The following is a 20,541-nucleotide window of genomic DNA, read 5'->3' on the forward strand; positions in this document are numbered from 1 at the left end:
ATACAAAGAAGAGAGGGGGAGAGTAAGAGACTTGTATCAACATGACAATTTTCCATCATTAAGACTAATGACAGGCACGGACTGTGGGGATCAAGGGGAACACAAAAAAGGGAGCGCATTCAGGTGTTGGGTGAGTGCTGACCTCCTTCCTCTCTTTTTTAGCGACTTCAATCTTTAGAAAAACTAGAAAGAGGAGCCAGACGAAGGCACAGAGGCAGCTGAACTTCAGGCAGCAGCCGAGTCCTCCACGGAAAATGACTTAATTGGGAAATTTGCATGTTTCCCATTTGTGAGGACATTAATTCAATGAGACATACATTTGCACACATTTAATTAAGCATTGTTTTAACATGGGTCACAGAAAATTCAACAAATTGTTGACCCCGTCACATTATCCTGTGTATGATTTGCCCCTCTCCTAAAATGAAAGAGCTTTCACTTTGATTCAGTTAATTAAGATCATGAAAACGCCACAGTTAATCACATTTCACTCCCAATGGCTCTCTTTATGGACAATTCTTGGATTGATTTGGACCTCCAATATAGCTTTTTTTTATGTCAGAGAATATCATAATGTTTTACGAAAGTATGGAGCTAGATGTATTCGTTTAACTTATTTCGTTCCAAGTGCGGAATAGGCCTTTGAACAACGCCAATATGGTGCCTGTATGCGCCAATATGGTACCTATATGAACCCTCTTCTTAGAAAACCTCTTGAAAAAGACGGAATATGGGAAGTCAGTCAACGTAGTATTTCTCAGTGTGCAGGTGTCTGTTACTTGCAGTGTCTGGAGACAATTATCTCTGGCTGATCTTTCAAGACTGATGTGGTACTCTGCTAAAATTCCACCAGACAAGGCTGGCAAATACTCAGCCATGTAAGAAAATAACAATGAAAATATTGTCTAAAAGTAACATTATATGCTTGGGAAAGTTTAAAATCACATCCTCTAAAGCCCGAATGAACAACCTGCATATTTATTTAACCTTTGACATGCTATTTCGTGTGTCATTTTCTCAAAAAGAACAACAAAAAACATAACAACAGTTGAGCAGTTGAGACCCTGACTATTTCAAATACGTATTTACAGAGACAGTGTTACCACTTTGAGATTTTAAGGGTCGTGCAGTGCTTGTTTGGTGTTATTTTATTCTTGATTGGAGTTGATCTAACTCGACATCGGGAAGTGCCTCAGACAGACGCGTGATGTACGAGAAGAAGCTCAGACTGACCCAGGCCACAGTGGTGATTGCTGGGTTTTGATTCACCCAGAAGCAACAAGTCCAACTTGGCTGGCTGTCCCTCTAGAGCACTGGCTCAAAACAGGAAACAACTCCCCCTAGCTCAGTCAACAAATGTCAAAGAATAGAAGTATGAGTTTACAAGATAAATGAATGAAACATGCATCATCTTGTATAAATATCATTCGTGTTCCTAGTTTCATAAACCACTGGGACTGAATCCAAACCTATTGATTGTTAATGGTAATGATAATGGAATTTAACAAGAATTTCTGCATGTTCTGCTCTCTTGTTCACTCACAGTGACTCCCCTGACAGTTCTGATGAGTGAAGGTACACTGCACCGAATCCCAACTCCTTCCACATATTGTCATCTTTCGATACACTTACTTATACAGTTTGATATTTGAGAAGCTGTAAATAATGTATCATGCCTTCTGTCTGAAGTAACTGAAATAAAGGACAATTGATAGCTAGAACATTGTTCCATTTATTCTAAGAATATTTAAAACTCAGAAATTGTATAATTGCTATAATTTCATAACATCTTTGCATTTTTATAAAGACATCGTGACTTCTCAACACAATAGTCAAGCAATTGTTCAATTGTATTGCATTTGAATTTCATTTATAACATAATGCAGTATCTATTTACAGAGTGGGAATGAGTAAATCCAAATCAATTAACTGTTTGATGCTACATTGAACGGGAAAATTGACCTCTAAGGTTGACTTAATTCGTGTAGTTGGTGCCCAGCGAAGCAGCAAATTACAAGGCAAAGACCTCCAAGCGCAGAGGAGAAGCTGAAGGAAATGCCATCCAGAGGACCTGGGTGGATTGATCATATTGTTAAATAAATATTTGTTTATCAACAGATTGTTTTAGACATCAGACAGATATCAATCACATGTTAAAGTAGTTGGTACTCTGATAAAGACGCATTCATGAATTATTGCCGATTTGAGAGAAATATAGTCATTTTGTCTTGCTATTATTGGCAAATAGATCAAGTTCATGTAACGTAGATGATACTGTTGAGTTTATTTTTATAAAATGTTGCACGCTTAATGAATACAATATTAATTGGCGACAAAAGTAATACAAGCATGACAAATGAATACAACAAAGTAGTTTGTTCAGAGCAGTCTCTGATATTCCTAGCCTACGGTGTGGATATGTTTCCACGTAGTACCTCCACGTGTAAACAGAAAGATGATGCACAGAACAGTGTACTGCACATCAAATTACATGCATTGCAACAAGAAGCAATATTTTCGATAAAATAGAACCAAAGTGAGAAGGTTTAGAAACAGGATATGTTTCTCACCTCTTTCCTTTAACATGGATATTCTGCAGATATCCATAGTGTCCCTCTGTCCAGCATGTTATCGTGGCAATGTTGTTGCTAAATGATCTGTTCAAAATGAACTGGGCATTATGTAGTCCGAATTTATAGAGCATTTTACAACATTCCTCAGATATTCTTCATAATAAAGTGTCACCTCGTGAAAACCACATGTACAACTGCAATGGATGGCCATCTTCGAGAGTAATGTGATTCATAGAATATGAATGGCTAAGTCATGGCTAAGTCTTGCCATGGATAGCGTGTGTCCCTCCAACATAGAGGAAATTAAATAAAACGGAGTATCCTGTGCCACCAACAACAGTAATTAATCATTGACATTTACTCACATTTACCCTGGGCCTTACAGTCTGAAGCAACAGAATAACAGAATGAGTCTGGCAAGCTCATAGGTGCAGAGAATATTAATTTGAGAAACATTATTTTTTTCCAGAGCCACAGCATTAACATTTGGCGACTGTTAAAATGTCGTTTGGAAGGGACAGTTAGTGAGCGTTTTCCACCAGGGGGCTGAAATGAGGTCTGTGACACTTCAGGCCCTGTCGCCTTCACCCTTAGCACTGGCTGCTAACCCTCATGTGAAGTGCAGCAGGTGTTAAAACACACTCTGCCATAGAGCTACTCACTGCTAATGAGTCCTGTCTCCTTAAATTCTCTGGTCCACTGATGCTTCCATGCACATGGGCTTTATTGTTAGCGTAGGCCAGTTAGAGCAATGGCATGATTACATCCGAAGATGAAAAAAATCGTGTAAGACTGACCATTACAAGGTACCTCCACCTGGAGGAGCCACGAATGTAAAGGCATGTCATGCTGCAACCATGTCATGCTGCAACGAATTTCAATGTGTACAATATGTTACGAATTTGCAAAACGTATGATATATGAATTCCTAGTCACCTAACTTCAGCTAGGTGACTAACGCTAACATTGGCTAGATGGTTAAAGTTAGCTAGGCTGGGGGTCAAGGTTAAGGTTCGGGTTATGTTATTAAGATTAGGGGAAGGGGAAGCTAACATGCTAAGTTGTTGCAATGTTGCTAATTAGCTAAAGTAGTCCGTGATGAGATTCGAACACACATCCTTTGAGTTGCTAGAGGTTCGTTCCACCCATCCCACTTGAACAACTTTTGTTTTCGTCAACTCTCTGATGTAACCATACCAAACATAACATATCATACTAATTTGAATGTCCCGGATTTATCTTTACTATGTTATGTCTCGTCTATGACCAAACGCTTCTCCAAGTCAGCAGTGTCCTTAAAAGCTGTGATTTTCAATTTGGAATTGCATTTAGTCTGATTGTAATAATAGCATGGAACACAATTTGGTATTCTATTGTTCTGTATTATTCTTAATGGAAAATATAGGTTGAAAAGAATTAATTAAATCGTTACATGAAATGCTAATTCATATTTGCCCTGTTCGAGAATTGAGGATTTTGTCAAAACAAATATTATTGTAAACAAAGTTAATTACAATGCCATTTGAGAAAGACTATATATCTACTGGTAACGACTTGATATGCATGTTGTTATATTTAAATATCAGCAGGCCTATGTTTTAGATTGGGTTACTTGACATTTTCTTCAGTGAAACTGTATTCATGTGATTATTTATCTTTTGTCGTGCTTTTCCTTGGAATTAAATACATTTTAAATCTGTTAATGGTCTGAAATGTAGGCCTATTGCTCAGAACACGCATGTTCATCTTTAGAATTCCAGTTTGCAGATACTATAATCGGGGGAAATAATGACAGTTATCAGTCGCACCCACCAAGTGCCCATAAAAATCTGTCCTCTGTTCTGGAAGATGATAATTATTGGTTGTACTATTATCATTTTCGCTGTAGATAGAGGATACCTTTAAGTATTTTTCGAATGTAATTCCAGATATAAATGACTTGAAATTGGGCAATTTTAAATGAGAGAAGTGCAGTTTTCCTTATAAGCCTTAATATTTTATAGAATTCTTCAAATCCAGAGATCCACTGTCAGACGCACATCGCAGACTAGATATTGCTCACCATAATGTTAGCGCTCGCATTTTCAAAACACATTTTTAAGTTGCTTGTTCTGCTTCGAGTTCAATTATGCAATTAGGTTGATAATCACAGTGACGGAATTTAACTACCTTTAATTTGTTATTCAGGTGGGTATTTTGAGCTGCCGGGGAACCGGCTAGTTGTGATTTTGGTTTCAGATCGTCTACAGCAGACGGACTCTATAACGTACATTGTACAATAAAATGAAGATTTGGATACTTTTTGCTTCTTCGTCACCCTGAATGAGTAGTACGCAATGGATATTGGGGATGTGCGTTCTTTTTCCTCACATGATTATCGATTAAGTAAGTGCAAATAATGCCTAATCGCTGTTAACTTAATCTCAGTGCTGATTGAAATGTGGAGCCCATTTGTTCTTACTGTATAGCTACTGTCAACTCAACTGACCAACGTTCATACATGCCCTGTTATATGGATCAGCGTGGGTTTTTGACGGGGGGTTTTCTCTCCGGAAACTGAGCCAATAACAAAGGGAAACAGCCTACTCTTTAGTCAGTCGTCAGTTCAGTTAAATCAAACGTGCTCGGGAAAATCATTGTTCAACGTCTATGGTCTTAATGGAAAACTGTCCACACCCCCCATCAACCTGGCTGGGGATTAAATTAGTTGAAGGAGGCTATGTTAAATGTTAGGTTTATTTACGATTAAATTAGCCTACATTATTATGTTACAGAGTAAATCAAAATGTTTAATTGAACTTGATGTGTTTTGAATTTCACGACAAAACATGATGCCGACGGATTTACCAACTGCTGCGGTAAATGGTGGCTGTTGGCTGTTGGGCAAAATATTGTATAGAGGAGATGATATATAGGGCTGCATGACTCCATATTTAATACGGTATTATATCAAGTATATAATTCCCATTAATGGCAACTGAGAATGAATACTTTAGTTATTGTATTGCGAGAGCTGGGCAATAAATTGATCAGCCAAAGGTCACCCAATCCGTGTTCCAGCAAAGCTATTGCATAATGTAGGCCTAATCCTAATGAAAATGTACTGGACAAGAATTTGGAAATGGGTGACTTTAATTTGAAAATAAGTTAAAATAAATGAAATATAATCCCACCATTGTCAAAACAAAACCTGTTAAAATATGACACTTATAAATAATGTCTTAACACTGCTGCCACATCAGCCTCAAATGAACGACACATTATGTTTCATTCGTTTTGTTTGATTACCCACACATTAATCATTTGGGGATTTGCTAGTTGTGTAGTGTTTTACATCGGTTGACAATCTAGCTAATTAGATACAAAGATGATTGTTTTGTAAATTGATAACGCACGTTCATGGTCACCATGATGTACCCCGCATCAAAAACGACTCAGGGCAAACATAACGGTTTGTTAAGTTAAAGGATTCCTGGAGGCATTTTGTTTTTGGTCATGAAATGATTGCACAATAAAATGCTGGAGAGATGTTGCATAGACAGCCCAATAGGAATCTGGTTTTACAATTATTACGTTTAAGGTGTTCATTTTCACAACAATATATTTACGCACGTAGCATAGGCTAGACTAGTCATTGCTTTAAATGCATAAATTCAACCAGGACTTCTTTGCTCAGATAATTGAGACCACGAGCTATTGCAAGTGTTAAATAAATGGCTAATTATGCGTATGAAAATTAAACATCACTGTTATGCTAATTCAGCTCGCTTCAGCTGTGGCTCAGAGCACTTGAGACTGGCATGTAATCAAACGGACCTGTAAGATATACATCTGTGCATGTGAACACCAAAAGATGCTGGCAATAATGAGCCAATCTATAACGATTTTTCAGGAGATATCGAAATAATATCTAATGCGAAATAAAACGTCGTTTTTCTGTTAAATAGTACGCCTCAAAGCTACACTTAAATGTGTTCATACTGCTATTTATGAACATACATCTTTGTTGTTGTAGTGTGATTAATTTGGATGAAACAGTTCTTAGATAATAACACTATGCAAACTGTTTCTTAATGTTTAAATGAACAGCAGGCCTATCAACATAACATGATCTATCCGTAGCCTATGTGTGATCGATCACAGAATAGGCTATTTCTTTACAATTTGATTATTATTATTATTATCAAATAGGCTAGATTTAATTGTGTGTTGTTTATTTTAAAGCAGACATTTTGGATGTTAGTGTTTATTTTGCTTATACCTTTCCCTGCTACCTAAGCACTTAAAAAATACATCTCAGACCTGAATCTGCAGGTCTTGTTGTTTTTCTTGAGTTTATCAGGTCCTTCGGACACAACCCCAGGATCGCCAATAGGCATCATTCTTGGATAGAGTGGACCAATCAGCGACCGCCTTTGATGAATATTCATGAATCCCTGATTCAAACCTTTGAGCGAGTTTGTCTAGACCACTGCATCATGCCTAGACTTTTCACAGAGACAAACTACATTTTCTTATGAATGGAAAGAGAAAAAATCAGTACAGCTTAAATTGGGATCCATCCTTCACTGAGATCATAGAAGAAAACAAAAAAGGAAGAGGAGAGATCCGCCAGAAGAGATGACAATGACTACAATACCAGAAAGTCTTAATAGCCCTGTCTCAGGAAAAAACGTTTTCATGGAATTTGGGCCACCGAGTCAACAAATGTCGCCTTCCTCAATGTCTCACGGACACTATTCCATGCACTGTTTACATTCTGCGGGTCATACGCAACACGAGAGCTCGTACAGTCCAGCCTCATCATTTCCTAGATCTTTAGGTTATCCATACGTTAACTCCGTCGGCAGCCATTCCTCAAGTCCATATCTCAGTACAGTGCAGTCGTACCAAAACAACTCGACACTAACACAGACACGGTTAGAAGATACAGGTAAGATTTATACTTCCTCCCTTTCGGATCTATAATGTTCTTGGAATATGTTGGTTTGTGTTTTTCGGTCCGCAAACACGCTTTGGATTGAAAAAGCAACCCAGATGTCGGGGTATTAGGCTCGGTAATTATTTATTGCGTAATGCTATAAACAATGTATGCAATTAAGGGTAATTATACCTAAACTACAGCCTGTAAAACGTGCACTGTGATACTCATTGCTGTGCAGCAACGTTGGCGAGCTGTCTCCTGAGTAATTTTGCTATTGTCTCCCCTTCTCAGCACAAGAGACAGAGAAGAACACAGTTGTAGAAGGCGGAGAGGTGCGGTTCAATGGGAAAGGGAAAAAGATTCGCAAACCAAGGACTATCTATTCCAGTTTGCAGCTACAGACTCTAAACAGACGATTTCAACAAACTCAATATTTGGCACTGCCAGAGAGAGCCGAGCTCGCAGCTTCGATGGGACTCACGCAAACACAGGCAAGTCAACGTTTGCTTTTACTTTCATTTCCTTAGGCCTAATGCTCGCAGTTTAATGTACTTCTGACCACGTTAAACAATAGGCCACCAAGTGGTTACATGTATGCTCTGTTTGTTTGGGTTATAGACAACTTGTTGTCCTCATGTTTGACAAAAAAAAAGTGTTTTTTTATGGAATGTTTCGGATTGATTATCATCATGCAGATGTTCTATGAAAAAGCTTACAAGTATTTCGAGGATTGGCTTTTAAAATAAGTATAATAAATAGCTACGCAGAATTATGTTTTGCCGATTTATTTTTCATTTTATTCTTCATAGCTTTTCAATTTGGCCCATAATGGCAAAACCATGTTCAGCAAGCATTTCCTCTTGCATTCAATTATTTATTTATTTTTAAATAAAACGGGAAAAATGTAGATGCCCTGGACTTTCTGGGAATAAATATAGGCTTTTACATTCCAAGTCCAAATGGTGCGTCACTGTCGCCTGGTCTCGAGTTCATGGAAATGGCCCAACTAGCCAATCTTAATCACATTGGTTGTCTCTCTCTTTTCAGGTAAAAATTTGGTTTCAAAATAAGCGATCGAAGTTCAAGAAACTGATGAAGCAAGGTGGTGGCACGATAGACACGAACGCTTTAGCCCAGTTTAATGGTCACGGACCTACGACTGGATCTCCGGTAGCACCAGTTTGGAACTCACCGACCACCGTGAAAACATCCGTGGGTGCACCAGGGTCTTACATTCCAAGTTATACCTCATGGTATCCAACTGCACACCAAGAGTCTATGCAGCAACCGCAACTCATGTGAACATAACTGTGAGCTGATAGACCTGTCCCGCCCTATACTGCCATGGCCCATATCAGGAGATTTTGGGTCAACAACCCAGCGTGGCCTTGCACTGGCCCGCTGTAGCCATGCACAGATGTAATCCGGAGTTTGCTCTCAAAGTTGCCAGATGACATATTGGCCTCTTCATACCGAACGACGGCACAGAGAATAGCCTGGGAGCCGAGAGACTGAAAAGGGCACTGTCTGCGCCCAAGGGCAAGAAGTCCTGTCATGTCCACGACAGATACCGGAAATTGTTTTGACAAATGGTTCCTCAAGCTGCTGTTATTATCTTTTGTGAAATTTTAATAGGCTATGTGTTAGACGAAATATATTTTGCTGTAACAAGTCAGTGAGAGTATATTCATGTATACTATGTTTGGTTTTAAGATTGGCTACATTTCTTATCCCAATGATGATAAAAATAGGCCTATGAAGCCGTGTATTACCAAGGCTTATCAGATGTAGGCTAGGCCTCTACAGCTCCAACAAAGGTCAACATGGTGATTTGACCATGACCTTAAAACCTAGCCTTTAAACAGACAAACCCCCATTGGTCTATGATGTAACTTTGACCAACGAATGTAGGCCAATCCAATGAATCATTTCAAAAATAGCCTCGTCATTTTTATCTGCATGGAATCGAATCTTCAGTCCGTTCCTTAGTTTTCACAGCCCGAGTTGCCCGCGCCCTTTGCGCATGCTACCATGCTGTCTTTGTATGTTAATTTAAGTTAAATTATTTCGGGTTTTTTCAATGTCTGTGTCTTTATTTAATATGCAGTGTGTTTGACTTATGAAACGACAACAACGTGTTGTTAATAAAACGTTTAAATGATGATTGGCTGCTTGAGAAGAGCATTAACGTGATCCCGATGATAAAGATATGGTTTGTCATTGTTTGTTATGTGTTGAGCGGTTGGATGTACATAAGGACAATATAATAGGCATTTTTCAGCTTTGGTTTGTGCTGTAATCTATATGTTGTGAAATAGGATTTTTTTTAAATAGGATTTTTTTTTTTTTTACATGTGTTCATTAAGATGAATGTGTTTAGCAATCTAGAAATATTTAGTTTTGTATTGATCACTTTAATTTATTGCTTTGTTTTATGGAAGTTGTGTACATAATGTTGAAAACAGTAAAGCTATGATTTAAAAGGCCAGTATAACGTGTCAGACTCCTTACCGGCCATTTGTTGTAGGCCACAACTTTCACATTTCCATGCAAGTCCATGTAGGCCTGGGATATGACATGCAGCTATCTCTTCAGAACTTATATTTAAAACTAATACAGAGGTAAGATACAGTGTGGTAAAATAACGCCTATATGGTTATTCCTTTTCATTAGTCTACAATGTGCAGCCTTGGCCGTATAGCCTACATGTGATTACGCACAGGCGTTCAGCGTTTCCACATTTTAGTCCCTAGGGTAGGCCTATCAGTTTATCATAATCTCTTACTGTGAGTGCTGGATATAGCCATGCTGAAAACGTGTCAATTCAAACCTGACCTGATTAATGATGTTAGTTTCTATAACATTGTAATTCCTTCAACAATATAGTGCTTGTTTCTTTTCGGTTTCGTTTAGCCGCTATAAGCTCCTTTTAAGTCTTCTGTGGTTCCAACAAACACTGTTTTCATCGATGAATAGAGGAGAGAGCAATGGGGTGTGTTAAGTGAATAATTGGGCGAGAGGCAGGTGCTGCAAAAAGACTGGTTGGTAGAGGAGGTGGGGGTGGGGTTTAAATGCAGATAAGTAAAAGTGAAAAGTTCAAAGGGGCTCTTGTTTGGGTTTGATGATTTAACTGCGCTTTTACAGAAAATTCTGAAGCACCCGATGAGCTGAGGAAAGGACCAATTGAGGGAAAACAGTACAGGCCTACTGGAGACAATAGACTGCCAATATCAACCCGTGCATGCACCATTCAGATATACACTCATTCCAGTTGTCTATTTCATAAATACAAGACCTATATATCCTATATTTCAAATATACAAAATAAAATATATACTTCAGAAAAAACTGAGTGTTATGTTCTTGAAGTTGTTAATGACAAAACAAAATATTTTCCATAAGTGCGTGTATAGAGCATTCCTCATGAATATTAAAATGCGAGTGTTTAGTAATTAAGGTGACAAATGTGTGACCCGCAGAGACGTTCTAATGTTTAGCCGGCTTGGCCAGAGCATAAAAGGCACCGGCCATCCCTTGAGAAAACCACAGCAATAATGTTGCTAACTCACGGCCACAAATTGCCCTTAAAGTTCACGCATAGACAGATCATCCATCTGCTTGCCTTTACTTATTGTTTGATTTATTTTCAATACAATGAGCAAGATAACAACCTGATCACATTAATGTTACTATAACTTTGGCATTTATGCTATTATTGTTATTATTATTATTTAGGGAAAGGAGCAGAAATATGTGTTGGTCTTGGTTTAATCTTGTCACCAGGTTATCGTTAAATCAACTAATTGGGCCTATTATTGCATAGCAAATCATTATAATTGTAATGACCAATTATATTATTGGCTAGCCTATGTGTGCCTTTAACTCTTTTCTCTGTGTAAAAATGAATCTTTATGTTTTCCCCATTCACTTGGTATTAGTAGTCCTATATAGGCAACTTTATGAGGAGTATAGCCTGGCAATAATCAACCTGAAAATGCTAGAGTGAGGCGTCTGCAACATAAATATACTCTCGCTCTCCCTCCGAAAGGCGCAGCTGCACGTCCAAGAGGTTCAGTGCTATTTCACTGTATTCTCCTCTTGATTACGAGCCGAGCCCATCAAACCCAACATAATTACAGTAATTTGCCCTTATTTATTCTAATGCAGTTTCCCATCTCTGGGGTAATTATGAGCAATTTTTTCGCACGGGGAATATTTCAGCGTTAACAAAAGAGACACTAAAAGAAATTTGCTGCGCAATGAAAATCGTGAAATAGGTGAGCTGCTGCCTCTCCGCTGTTCCCTTACATGTAAGGCTGGCAAATTGCTTGCAGGTGTATAGCACGGGATTGTCTATGCGAAGAGGGTTCAAAATTAGCAAAGCACAATGTAAGAGTAATGAAGGCAGTGGCTAAATTACAGCAAGAGAGGAGGCTTATTCTATGCCAGGTCCCTACCAAATCCATAGGCTACAGTACCCATTTCCTAATGTAAATATAGAATCAGTAATAGCATGGTGAGTATTGTCTCCGGAAGATTAATCGAGAATCCTTGTTTTTTTCTCCCATTTTTTGTACACGTTTTTATTAATAAAAAAACCCAGTGGGTTCGATTCCCGGGACAACTCAAACGTATGCACGCAGTTCTGTAAATCGCTTTGGATAAACGCGTCTAGACGCGTATGACAATAAAATAACTCGTTACAGATAGTATATTATGGACAAAATAATGACGTTGTTTGAAATTTGTGCAATTTCTATGCTTTCAAGTTGTCTAGAATAGGCTAGAACACATTACAATTCGACATGCGTGCATAATTTTGTCATTTCCAGAAATGAAATGTATGACAACTATGCTCCAATTAAATAGAACATAGATTTGTAATATTTCAATGAATAGGCCTACAATGAATTACTAACTACATATCCGTTTGATTGTTATAGCCTAATCGTGATGTCTGTATTAAGCTATCAATTAGGTCTAATGGAATCTTGGTGAATACTAAATAGGCTACCCCCCCCCAAAAAAATGTTTTAACATCAAATCTAAAAATATATAAAATAACGCTCCATAGGCTATATACTTACCGTAATCTCTAAAAAAGGAAGCCCGCATAGTCTCTTTTTGACAGGATTCAAATATTCCCTGATTTCGATAAAGGCAGATAAATGAAAGTAGCATTGAATCCCATAAACTGTTGCCCATGAAGTGTTAAGTGCTATAACAGCACAGCTCGGAATATGACTGAACATTTCTGCTTTATTTCCCCTTTTTATAGCTGATGGAAAAAATAGTAGATTATTAGCATAAATGTTTACTCCTCATTACGCTGATGACATTGTGCACTCGAGATCTTGGTAATCTTTGGGAAAATTATGAGCAATTTTTAAAAATGTAAAGCAGCAGTTACCATGCAATTCAGGCTAATTCTGCGTAGGCTCCACACGGATATAATTATCGCCGAGTCAAGATGGTATGCTAAAACCTATGCATTGATATTCCAATTTATTATGTACATACAACTTTGACAACGTTGATGCTTGAAATAGCCTGAAATTGTTTTGTGCAAAAAATTACAGCCCATATTAGGACATCTAAAATTGCGAAGAATTATATAGTAATTGCAGGCTTTCAGATCGGAAAGCGCCAGAATGCTCAAAGTAGAGCAAATGTGGATGTGATTACAGATCAGGGTATAAATTAGGATAGGGGGTATGGCATTTTCAAGTTGCCTACAGGATTCCGGAAGTATAAAGCCACATCATTTCTTATCGGCGAGGATGAGACATGGATGCAGGGCGCAATAAGAAAAATACACATCATTGTGATTGTCATTAACCATTGTTTGCTCGAGACTTACTTTTATTTGACATATATGCACTTTAAGCACCAAATAGACAGAGAAAAAATGTTTAATCTGTCAGATTTTCTTTAATTGATCCCGTGCGTAATGGCTACATAGGCGTATAAGTGAACATTATTATTCGTGTGTAGACAAAGACTAGAAAATGCTGCAATGTCAGCTAAAGGCATGTGTTCTGAGGACCTTTCTGAAGCAGATGAATTAGTGCATGCCTTTTATGGAGATTATTGTTCCATCCAAATGTCTATAAAGGGAGACCGTCAAAGCCAACGTGAGTATGAGCACGCACATTACGCTCATCACTTGCGAAATAGGTAAATCTTACTAAATGTAAAGTACCACTTGTTAAGCATATTTAAGCATGTATTTATCCAATATATATGTATCTATATATTCACCGCAGTCTTCAATCAAATGTGTATTATCTTGTTTCTTGTTGCACAGGCCCACTCAACATGTGGTAGGCCTGCTATCCCGAGGGACTCCTCATATCAAGATAAAGCAACGACAGCCCCAGGGAGAATGTTCCATCTTGTAATGTGGCAATCACTGACAAGGTACATCCTTATGCAAAACGATTCCACGTTATGTGGCTTATGATCACTCAACCATAAAAAGCAACGGGACGACGTGATGATCAAACCTAGCAAACGCTCGTGCATTTGGGATAGATAGGCCTTCAAAGCTGTCTTTTACATCCCTTTAGAGAACAGAGGGAACACAATATAAATAAACGTAATAAAATGTTTATTTTACGTCTAAAAAAATGCAGATTTGATCCTTATCCAGATTTTATCCTTACATTTCAAAACAGAGGATAGGCCTACAAAACAGAGAATAGGCGCGGCAGGTAGCCTGGTAGTTAGAGCGTTGGGTCAGTAACCAAAAGGTTCCTGGATCGAATCTCCGAGCTGACAAGGCAACTGCCCCTGAACAGGGCAGTTAACCAACTCTTCCCCGGTAGGCTGTCATTGTAAATAAGAATTTGTTCTTAACTGACTTGCCTAGTTAAATAAAATGCCCACTATCTGGAATGTATTTCAAAACTTGGCTGAGATAAAGTAGATAACATTTAGCTAAGAATACGATCGTATAAATAAATAAAAATGTGTTTACCAGCCTAGTCTACGATGGGAAAATCTAGCCTGCAATGAGAACCGATGAGAGAGGCCTTGTGTTGTGTGAGTGAACACCATGTGAGAAATGTTTCCATGTTGTTTAGCTTCAGGCGGTCTTGGGTCTAGTTTTTTGATTGGACTGAGTTCATAAAACGTCTGGAGAGCGGCGCTCTGACTCCAGAGAGTCTGAGGGGTTGAGCTCAGTCATACGCCTTCATCTTCTCTTTTGCATGCCACGGCGTGTTGCGTGCCTTTGAATACTCCAACGCTCTCTGCGCCCCCGGCAGTGTGTCTCGGCTCTGTTAATCATCTTGCCTCTATCAAGTTCCCAGAACCATACCCAGCTAGATTTAACGCGTCTATAAAACATGAATTAAGAAGACGAAACAATTTGCAGCTAATAAATAATAAATGCATAACCAAATGGTGGTATTTTAATATGGTTATGACTTAAGCTACGTCGTTCAAAAAGCTTGTCGAGCCCATACCTGCGACGTTCATCAAATGTTGTGAGCTACGTTGAAAGATTTACAAGGGTCAGGAACATGTCTTTGACTGATGGAGAACTCTTCTGGCGCCGTGGTATTAAATGGAGATGGAGTAGGGTTCTTCTCTCAGTAGGCTAAATAAGAAAGCTCCATTGAAGTATGCTTATTGATAGACTATAAAGACGCAAAGAACCGGGCTAAGCTTCAATGCAAAAATAAATCCACTCCTCACTTAGTATACACATTTCTTAAAATTGAGAAAAACACCATGTACACAGAACACATTTTATTTAAATAACGTCTTATCATATTATAAAAGAAACACTGCTAACCATAAAAATAAATTAAAGACAATATACCATCAAAATGTTATACAAGTTCATTATGAATATGGGACAATCAGTAGCTTACGAAAGATTTAGAAGGTATTTGGCCCTAATAACAAGAAAAAAATGACAGGACTTAATATGAAAAGAATGTTATGAAATCTGCTCAGACGAATTCTGACACCGTACAAAATAAATCAAGAGTAAAGAATAGGCCCAATAGAAATCTGAGTGCATGTAAAACATTGATCTCATCATACAACAAAACGGAGGTCATTTTCAAAAGGCACGATACAGTTGCAAATTGTGCTAGATGTGACAGTTGTTTACATCCTGCAATCAACGTTTTACTTGCACTGATGCAAAAGTAACGCCCGCGCTAAAAGAAAGCAACTTACTCTGTGATTGCTCTGGATATTAGTGGTTCATACATTTTATCCATTAAAATAAACTAAATAAATAAATACAAAAATAACTGTACAAATCTGTAGTCTGCCATTTGCCGGCGTGAGGACTCTGACCATCTGAATTACACTGGCACCTATACATTAAGTTGGCCAACGTTGCGCGTAAAGTTCGCTTTGTGAGGTCTGTGAAAATGTATCATGAACTTAAAAAAAAAAGTTTCACCAGTATTCTCCGAGTAAGAGTCAATTGTATTAAAATATTGTCCCAGCGCTCAAGACGGAGTTGTGATGGTTCTGGACACGCGGGACAGACTGAAGATGCGTTGCAGAGTTCGTTGATGAGTACCAAGAATAGTTTGCCAAGAAAGAAGGCGCAGTCGTATTTGGAGGGCTGTTGCTCTGAGGTAAACTGGAGTTTACATGGTTCATTATTTGATTTTGTGGAAAGTCCCAGGCATTGGCGGGTGGAGAGTTACACTGGGGAGACTCGATGGAGGCCACATGTTGCTCAGGGGGGATTTCTCCACTTTTCCACAACTTCTTGAACTTGGAGCGACGGTTCTGGAACCAAATTTTCACCTGAAAAGGAACTCTGTTACTATTGTTCTAAACCTAAAGCTTACTTCAAAACGTATCCTAACAAGAGACAAACCATACACAACAAATGCTGGATAAATATAAATAGCAGTCCAAAGTAAAAATGTTATGCTTATATAAAATATGTAGCTAGCCATAATATTCAGATTGTCAAATCCCCCATCCCCAGAAACTGGGATGCAATTGCAGAGTTGCACTAACCTGGGTTTGTGTAAGGCCCATTGAGGCTGCCAGCTCGGCTCTCTCCGGTAAAGCCAAGTACTGTGTCTTTTGGAATCTCCGTTGAAGAGCGGCCAGTTGGAAGCTTGAATAAATAGTTCGAGGTTTTCTGACCTTCTTCGGTTTTCCGTTAACCATTCGGATTTCAGGTTCACTTTCTTCTTTTTCTGAGAAATAAATGTACGAACAATTATTAAAAATGCATACCATTTTTGATCTTAGTAGAATTTACATGTAATATTTTACGAATAGGAAAACATTGCGATTTTATTTACCTGCATCCGTTAGAGTCGGTGAAGAACTCGAACCGTAGGAGCCGTAGGTGCCATAAGTGGAGTTGAAACCAAGATCGTATGATTTGTTATTGTATTGAACGCTGCTCATACCACTGCTGTGGTACTGGTAAGTTCCGAGTTGGCCATATGGAGACCCTGCACAGTGTCCAGGCTGTTGGCTATTGTAAAAGCTGCTGTCCGTCGCCGTCGATACTGGTAGAGTTGGTGATTCCTGCGATTTGTGCAAGCTGTGGTAACTGTTCGAGGTAATCTGGTTCGAATGCATGTCTGTATTTAGACTGTCAAAAACTCCAGTCATTTTATCGGCAAAGTCGCGCAAGTAGATGTGGTTGAAGCAATGCAATTGAACACGTCAATTAGAAAATAATGATTAAACGAGTTGAGTGTAAAATGTCATCCCCATGAACTTTACCTAAAAACGACGAAGGTGTGTCCCTCTCTCAGTGTTCTGTGATTGTCTGCTATAGGAGGCTAGCGGGCGGGCCTTTATCCAGTATCACGTGGGAGGCAGAGCTGGTATTTCCGAGGCAGCCAATGAGTACTGTGTGCATGTCTGACAACTCCACAGATTTTCAGACTCCACCATTTACTTATCCCGCTTGTTTGCCCTGCACCGATTGACAAATGTAAAACATATTTAACAATATATCGTAAACTAAACTTCTAAAGCAGAGGCTATAGAAAATGTGATAACACATGTTTGTACAATATGACATTTAGCAGTTATTTATCTGTTATAGAGAGAGACCTGCTATTTGATAAACCTTCTGGAAGTCCAAACAGCCCCTGTTAATTCCGAACATGAGATACGTGTGTAAATGTGCGTTTTGCGTCTACTTATATGACGTCACACTTTACGCATTAGACCCTAAGGGAGTTCAAATTCTATTTATATGGTTCAAGATTGTATTTGTTTTAAAGGATTTCAAAGACAAATGTTTTATTTTACAGGATCATATTTCAACGATAAGTATAGGACATAATGGCATCTGTGCGCCACCTGTCTGCACCCAAAAAGAAACATTCAAAAGAAAAGACCAACACACAAACACACACGAACACGCACCCCGCCTTCTTAACATTTTAGGCTTCTACTCACCAGATTGATGTATGCCTAAACGTCACTGCAATGAACATTTGAGGATGAGAGGATGTCAGACCCTGAGAATTTTCTCTTCACCTTTTGGTTTTGGGCTTTTGGGTTTTGGTCTCCCAGAGGGCCTGTAGCCCTCTGGGAGACCGTCATGGTAGGCTAGCGTCCTCATGTGGTGGCAGAATATAGATTGTGAAGATTTTCTCGTTGAAACGGGGATGCCTGAGATAATTTATAGATTAAGTGGGCTAGTGTAGGTTTACTGAACTACCAGTTTAGCGACCTCCAAAAACGGCACCCACTTCGAACCCTATAGGCCTACTAGAACGAGTTACCTACACGGGGAAGAACGGTAGAAGAGACAAGGATGTTGGGGGATACCGCATCGCAGAAGCGATGCAAGTTTACATGCAGAAGCAAGTTTCTATCCCCATCTTGGTCAACATTTCTTGCGGCACTTGCAGGTCCTTTTCCACTGCAAGATGGCAGCATGTTCACCCTGTTGGCCCAAAGACATTTACTGCACTTAAACATTTAACATTTTTTAGGTGGGGGGTTCTTCAGTCATGTTTTATCGAATGTATACGATATTTTAGCTCTGTAAACACATCTCAGCAATGTAAAAATATATATATATGTCTTGTTTTCCCAGAGAACATGACTGAAGTGTCAGCCTCTTTCTCTATTTGAAGTGATACCTATTCTGTCCTCTAAAATGGACATTAACATATCTTCTACCCCGGTGAGAAGACTATTTCGACTATTTATACACTTTTCACCAGGCAGCGTGACATGATCGTGAGTGACATTGATGCAAGCGTAAACATTGTTCTCTGTTGCTACAACTGCATTCACCTTCATCGTGGTATAAGAAATATACCATAGTAATATAGTGGGTGGGTGGTACAGTACAAATTAAGAGTTTATTTCCAAAACGTTATATAAAAAAATATATATATATTTATTTTTTTATCAGAAATGATTTCTTATGGGTACGTTCATGTGTGTGTAAAATATTGCAAATGTTTTATTCATAGATTTTAGATGTGTGTGAAATAATTGTTTTGTTGTTGCAGAACGCTATATATCCATTGTTTAGCTGGAATTGTTTTATTTACTTAACCCTTATTTTACCAGGTAAGCTGATTGAGAACACATTCTCATTTACAGCAATGACCTGGTTCCACCCTAGAGTTGATGTGGTAGGAAACTCCTGGTTTCTCATTCCGGTTTGGGCCACAACCCTCCGGCGACCGGTTCTTCTATACAGAACCATGAATATTTCGGAAATGTAACCAGATAGAGACTTCTCATCTTTTTCCCGACTTAGGGGAAATAGATATTACTGTATTGAATTATTATTTTAACCATTTTTTAAATATTGATGTCACAGATCTATCATTTGTTTATGAAAAAAGTAGTTATTTGTTGCATTTGACTGTGGTAAACCTAGCAGGTCTACTTATTTATCTGAGAGTGAGGTGGATATATAGCATTTAGTAAAAAAACATGATTATTTATCTCTCTGAAATGAAACCATCAAGTGATAGATTTTAAACAAATACATGCATGTCAACCCCATTCCATAATTAGATAGAGAGAAAACACACTAATCTCTTTCATAATTTCTTTAAACATCCAAAGCTAATTGACCAACATTTCTGAAAATGTATATATGGCGTTTTGGAATGAAACTCTTCAAATCATTCTGTTCTCTTGATGAGGGCACTCCACACCTCTATTACGAACTCATCTTGGTTGATTACATATGTGTCCTTTCAAAGACAACAACACCTGGCAAGCAACTCACATTGCTATACCATTTGTGTCCTATCTGAGAACTGATGCATGAGGACATTAAGACAGCAATAAGATGACAAATAATATTGTCAATCCTTTTTATGCATTGTTTTGGTTGTTTAGAGTGGCCCAAACATGCCCTCTAGGGGTCAGTATCATCTAATTTAGTCAACAGATTCTTGAAATAATGTCTTCTGTTTTATTGTACACATTCCAAATGCCCTTGATATACAGAACACCCCATGTATCACAGCATTTCACGTTGATATGAGACTATGTGGACATGATCATAAAAGTAAGGTTTTGGCTATGTACAGTATATTATATGAGGTTCAGTATAAAATGTATTGAGACTCCTTCTCTTGTTGCCCTTACCACAGTAACATGGAGATATGCTTGTGAAGAAATGAAACCATGAGCGTACAGCAACAGTTGCAGTTCTTAATTTGTAAATCGGGAGGTGCCGGAAGAAAAAGTGAGCACAAGGGGCCTCTAGGTGACACCGTGGTCTAGGGCACTGCATCGCAGCGCTAGCTGTGCCACCAGAGACTCTGGGTTTGCGCCCAGGCTCTGTCGCAGCCGGCTGCAACTGGGAAGTCTGTGGGGCAATGCACAATTGGCCTAGCGTCGTCCGGGTTAGGGAGGGTTTGGCCGGTAGGGATATCCTTGTCTCATCATGCACCAGGGACTCCTGTGGCGGGCCGGGCGCAGTGCATGCTAACCAAGGTCGCCAGGTGCACAGTGTTTCCTCTAACACATTGGTGCGGCTCGCTTCCGGGTTGGATGCGCCCTGTGTTAAGAAGCAGTGTGGCTTGGTTGGGTTGAGTTTCGGAGGAC

At 38.8% G+C, this 20,541-nt stretch overlaps 2 protein-coding genes across 2 annotated transcripts; one reads left to right on the forward strand and one right to left on the reverse strand.

Moving 5' to 3' along the window:
• The first annotated feature begins 1,866 nt into the window (after nucleotides 1–1,866).
• dlx1a (distal-less homeobox 1a) lies at nucleotides 1,867–9,985 on the forward strand. The gene is made up of 3 exons (XM_035773414.2): nucleotides 1,867–7,506; nucleotides 7,789–7,988; nucleotides 8,545–9,985. The coding sequence occupies exons 1-3, from the start codon at nucleotides 7,194–7,196 to the stop codon at nucleotides 8,797–8,799; spliced, it is 768 nt and encodes a 255-aa protein (XP_035629307.1). The 5' UTR covers nucleotides 1,867–7,193; the 3' UTR covers nucleotides 8,800–9,985.
• Nucleotides 9,986–15,237: 5,252 nt separating this feature from the next.
• Nucleotides 15,238–17,298, reverse strand: LOC118386480 (homeobox protein Dlx2a-like). Its single transcript, XM_035774209.2, has 3 exons — nucleotides 16,791–17,298; nucleotides 16,498–16,682; nucleotides 15,238–16,278 (listed from the first exon to the last, which is right to left on the reverse strand). Exons 1-3 carry the CDS (start codon nucleotides 17,107–17,109, stop codon nucleotides 15,952–15,954), a joined length of 831 nt encoding a protein of 276 aa, XP_035630102.1. The 5' UTR covers nucleotides 17,110–17,298; the 3' UTR covers nucleotides 15,238–15,951.
• Nucleotides 17,299–20,541: the final 3,243 nt, after the last annotated feature.

The sequence above is a fragment of the Oncorhynchus keta genome, chromosome 7, assembly GCF_023373465.1.
Source record: "Oncorhynchus keta strain PuntledgeMale-10-30-2019 chromosome 7, Oket_V2, whole genome shotgun sequence".
Taxonomy (NCBI): Eukaryota; Metazoa; Chordata; class Actinopteri; order Salmoniformes; family Salmonidae; genus Oncorhynchus; species Oncorhynchus keta.

What these genes read in the sequence shown, in the direction of transcription:
- dlx1a (XM_035773414.2), top strand. Translation starts at nt 7,194, where the DNA reads ATGACAATGACTACAATACCAGAAAGTCTTAATAGCCCTGTCTCAGGA. An exon ending in GACACGGTTAGAAGATACAG is followed by an intron (nt 7,507 to 7,788) that starts GTAAGATTTATA and finishes TCCCCTTCTCAG; the next exon opens with CACAAGAGACAGAGAAGAAC. An exon ending in TGGGACTCACGCAAACACAG is followed by an intron (nt 7,989 to 8,544) that starts GCAAGTCAACGT and finishes CTCTCTTTTCAG; the next exon opens with GTAAAAATTTGGTTTCAAAA.
- LOC118386480 (XM_035774209.2), bottom strand. Translation starts at nt 17,109, where the DNA reads ATGACTGGAGTTTTTGACAGTCTAAATACAGACATGCATTCGAACCAG. An exon ending in ACCGACTCTAACGGATGCAG is followed by an intron (nt 16,683 to 16,790) that starts GTAAATAAAATC and finishes TTTATTTCTCAG; the next exon opens with AAAAAGAAGAAAGTGAACCT. An exon ending in TGGGCCTTACACAAACCCAG is followed by an intron (nt 16,279 to 16,497) that starts GTTAGTGCAACT and finishes GTTCCTTTTCAG; the next exon opens with GTGAAAATTTGGTTCCAGAA.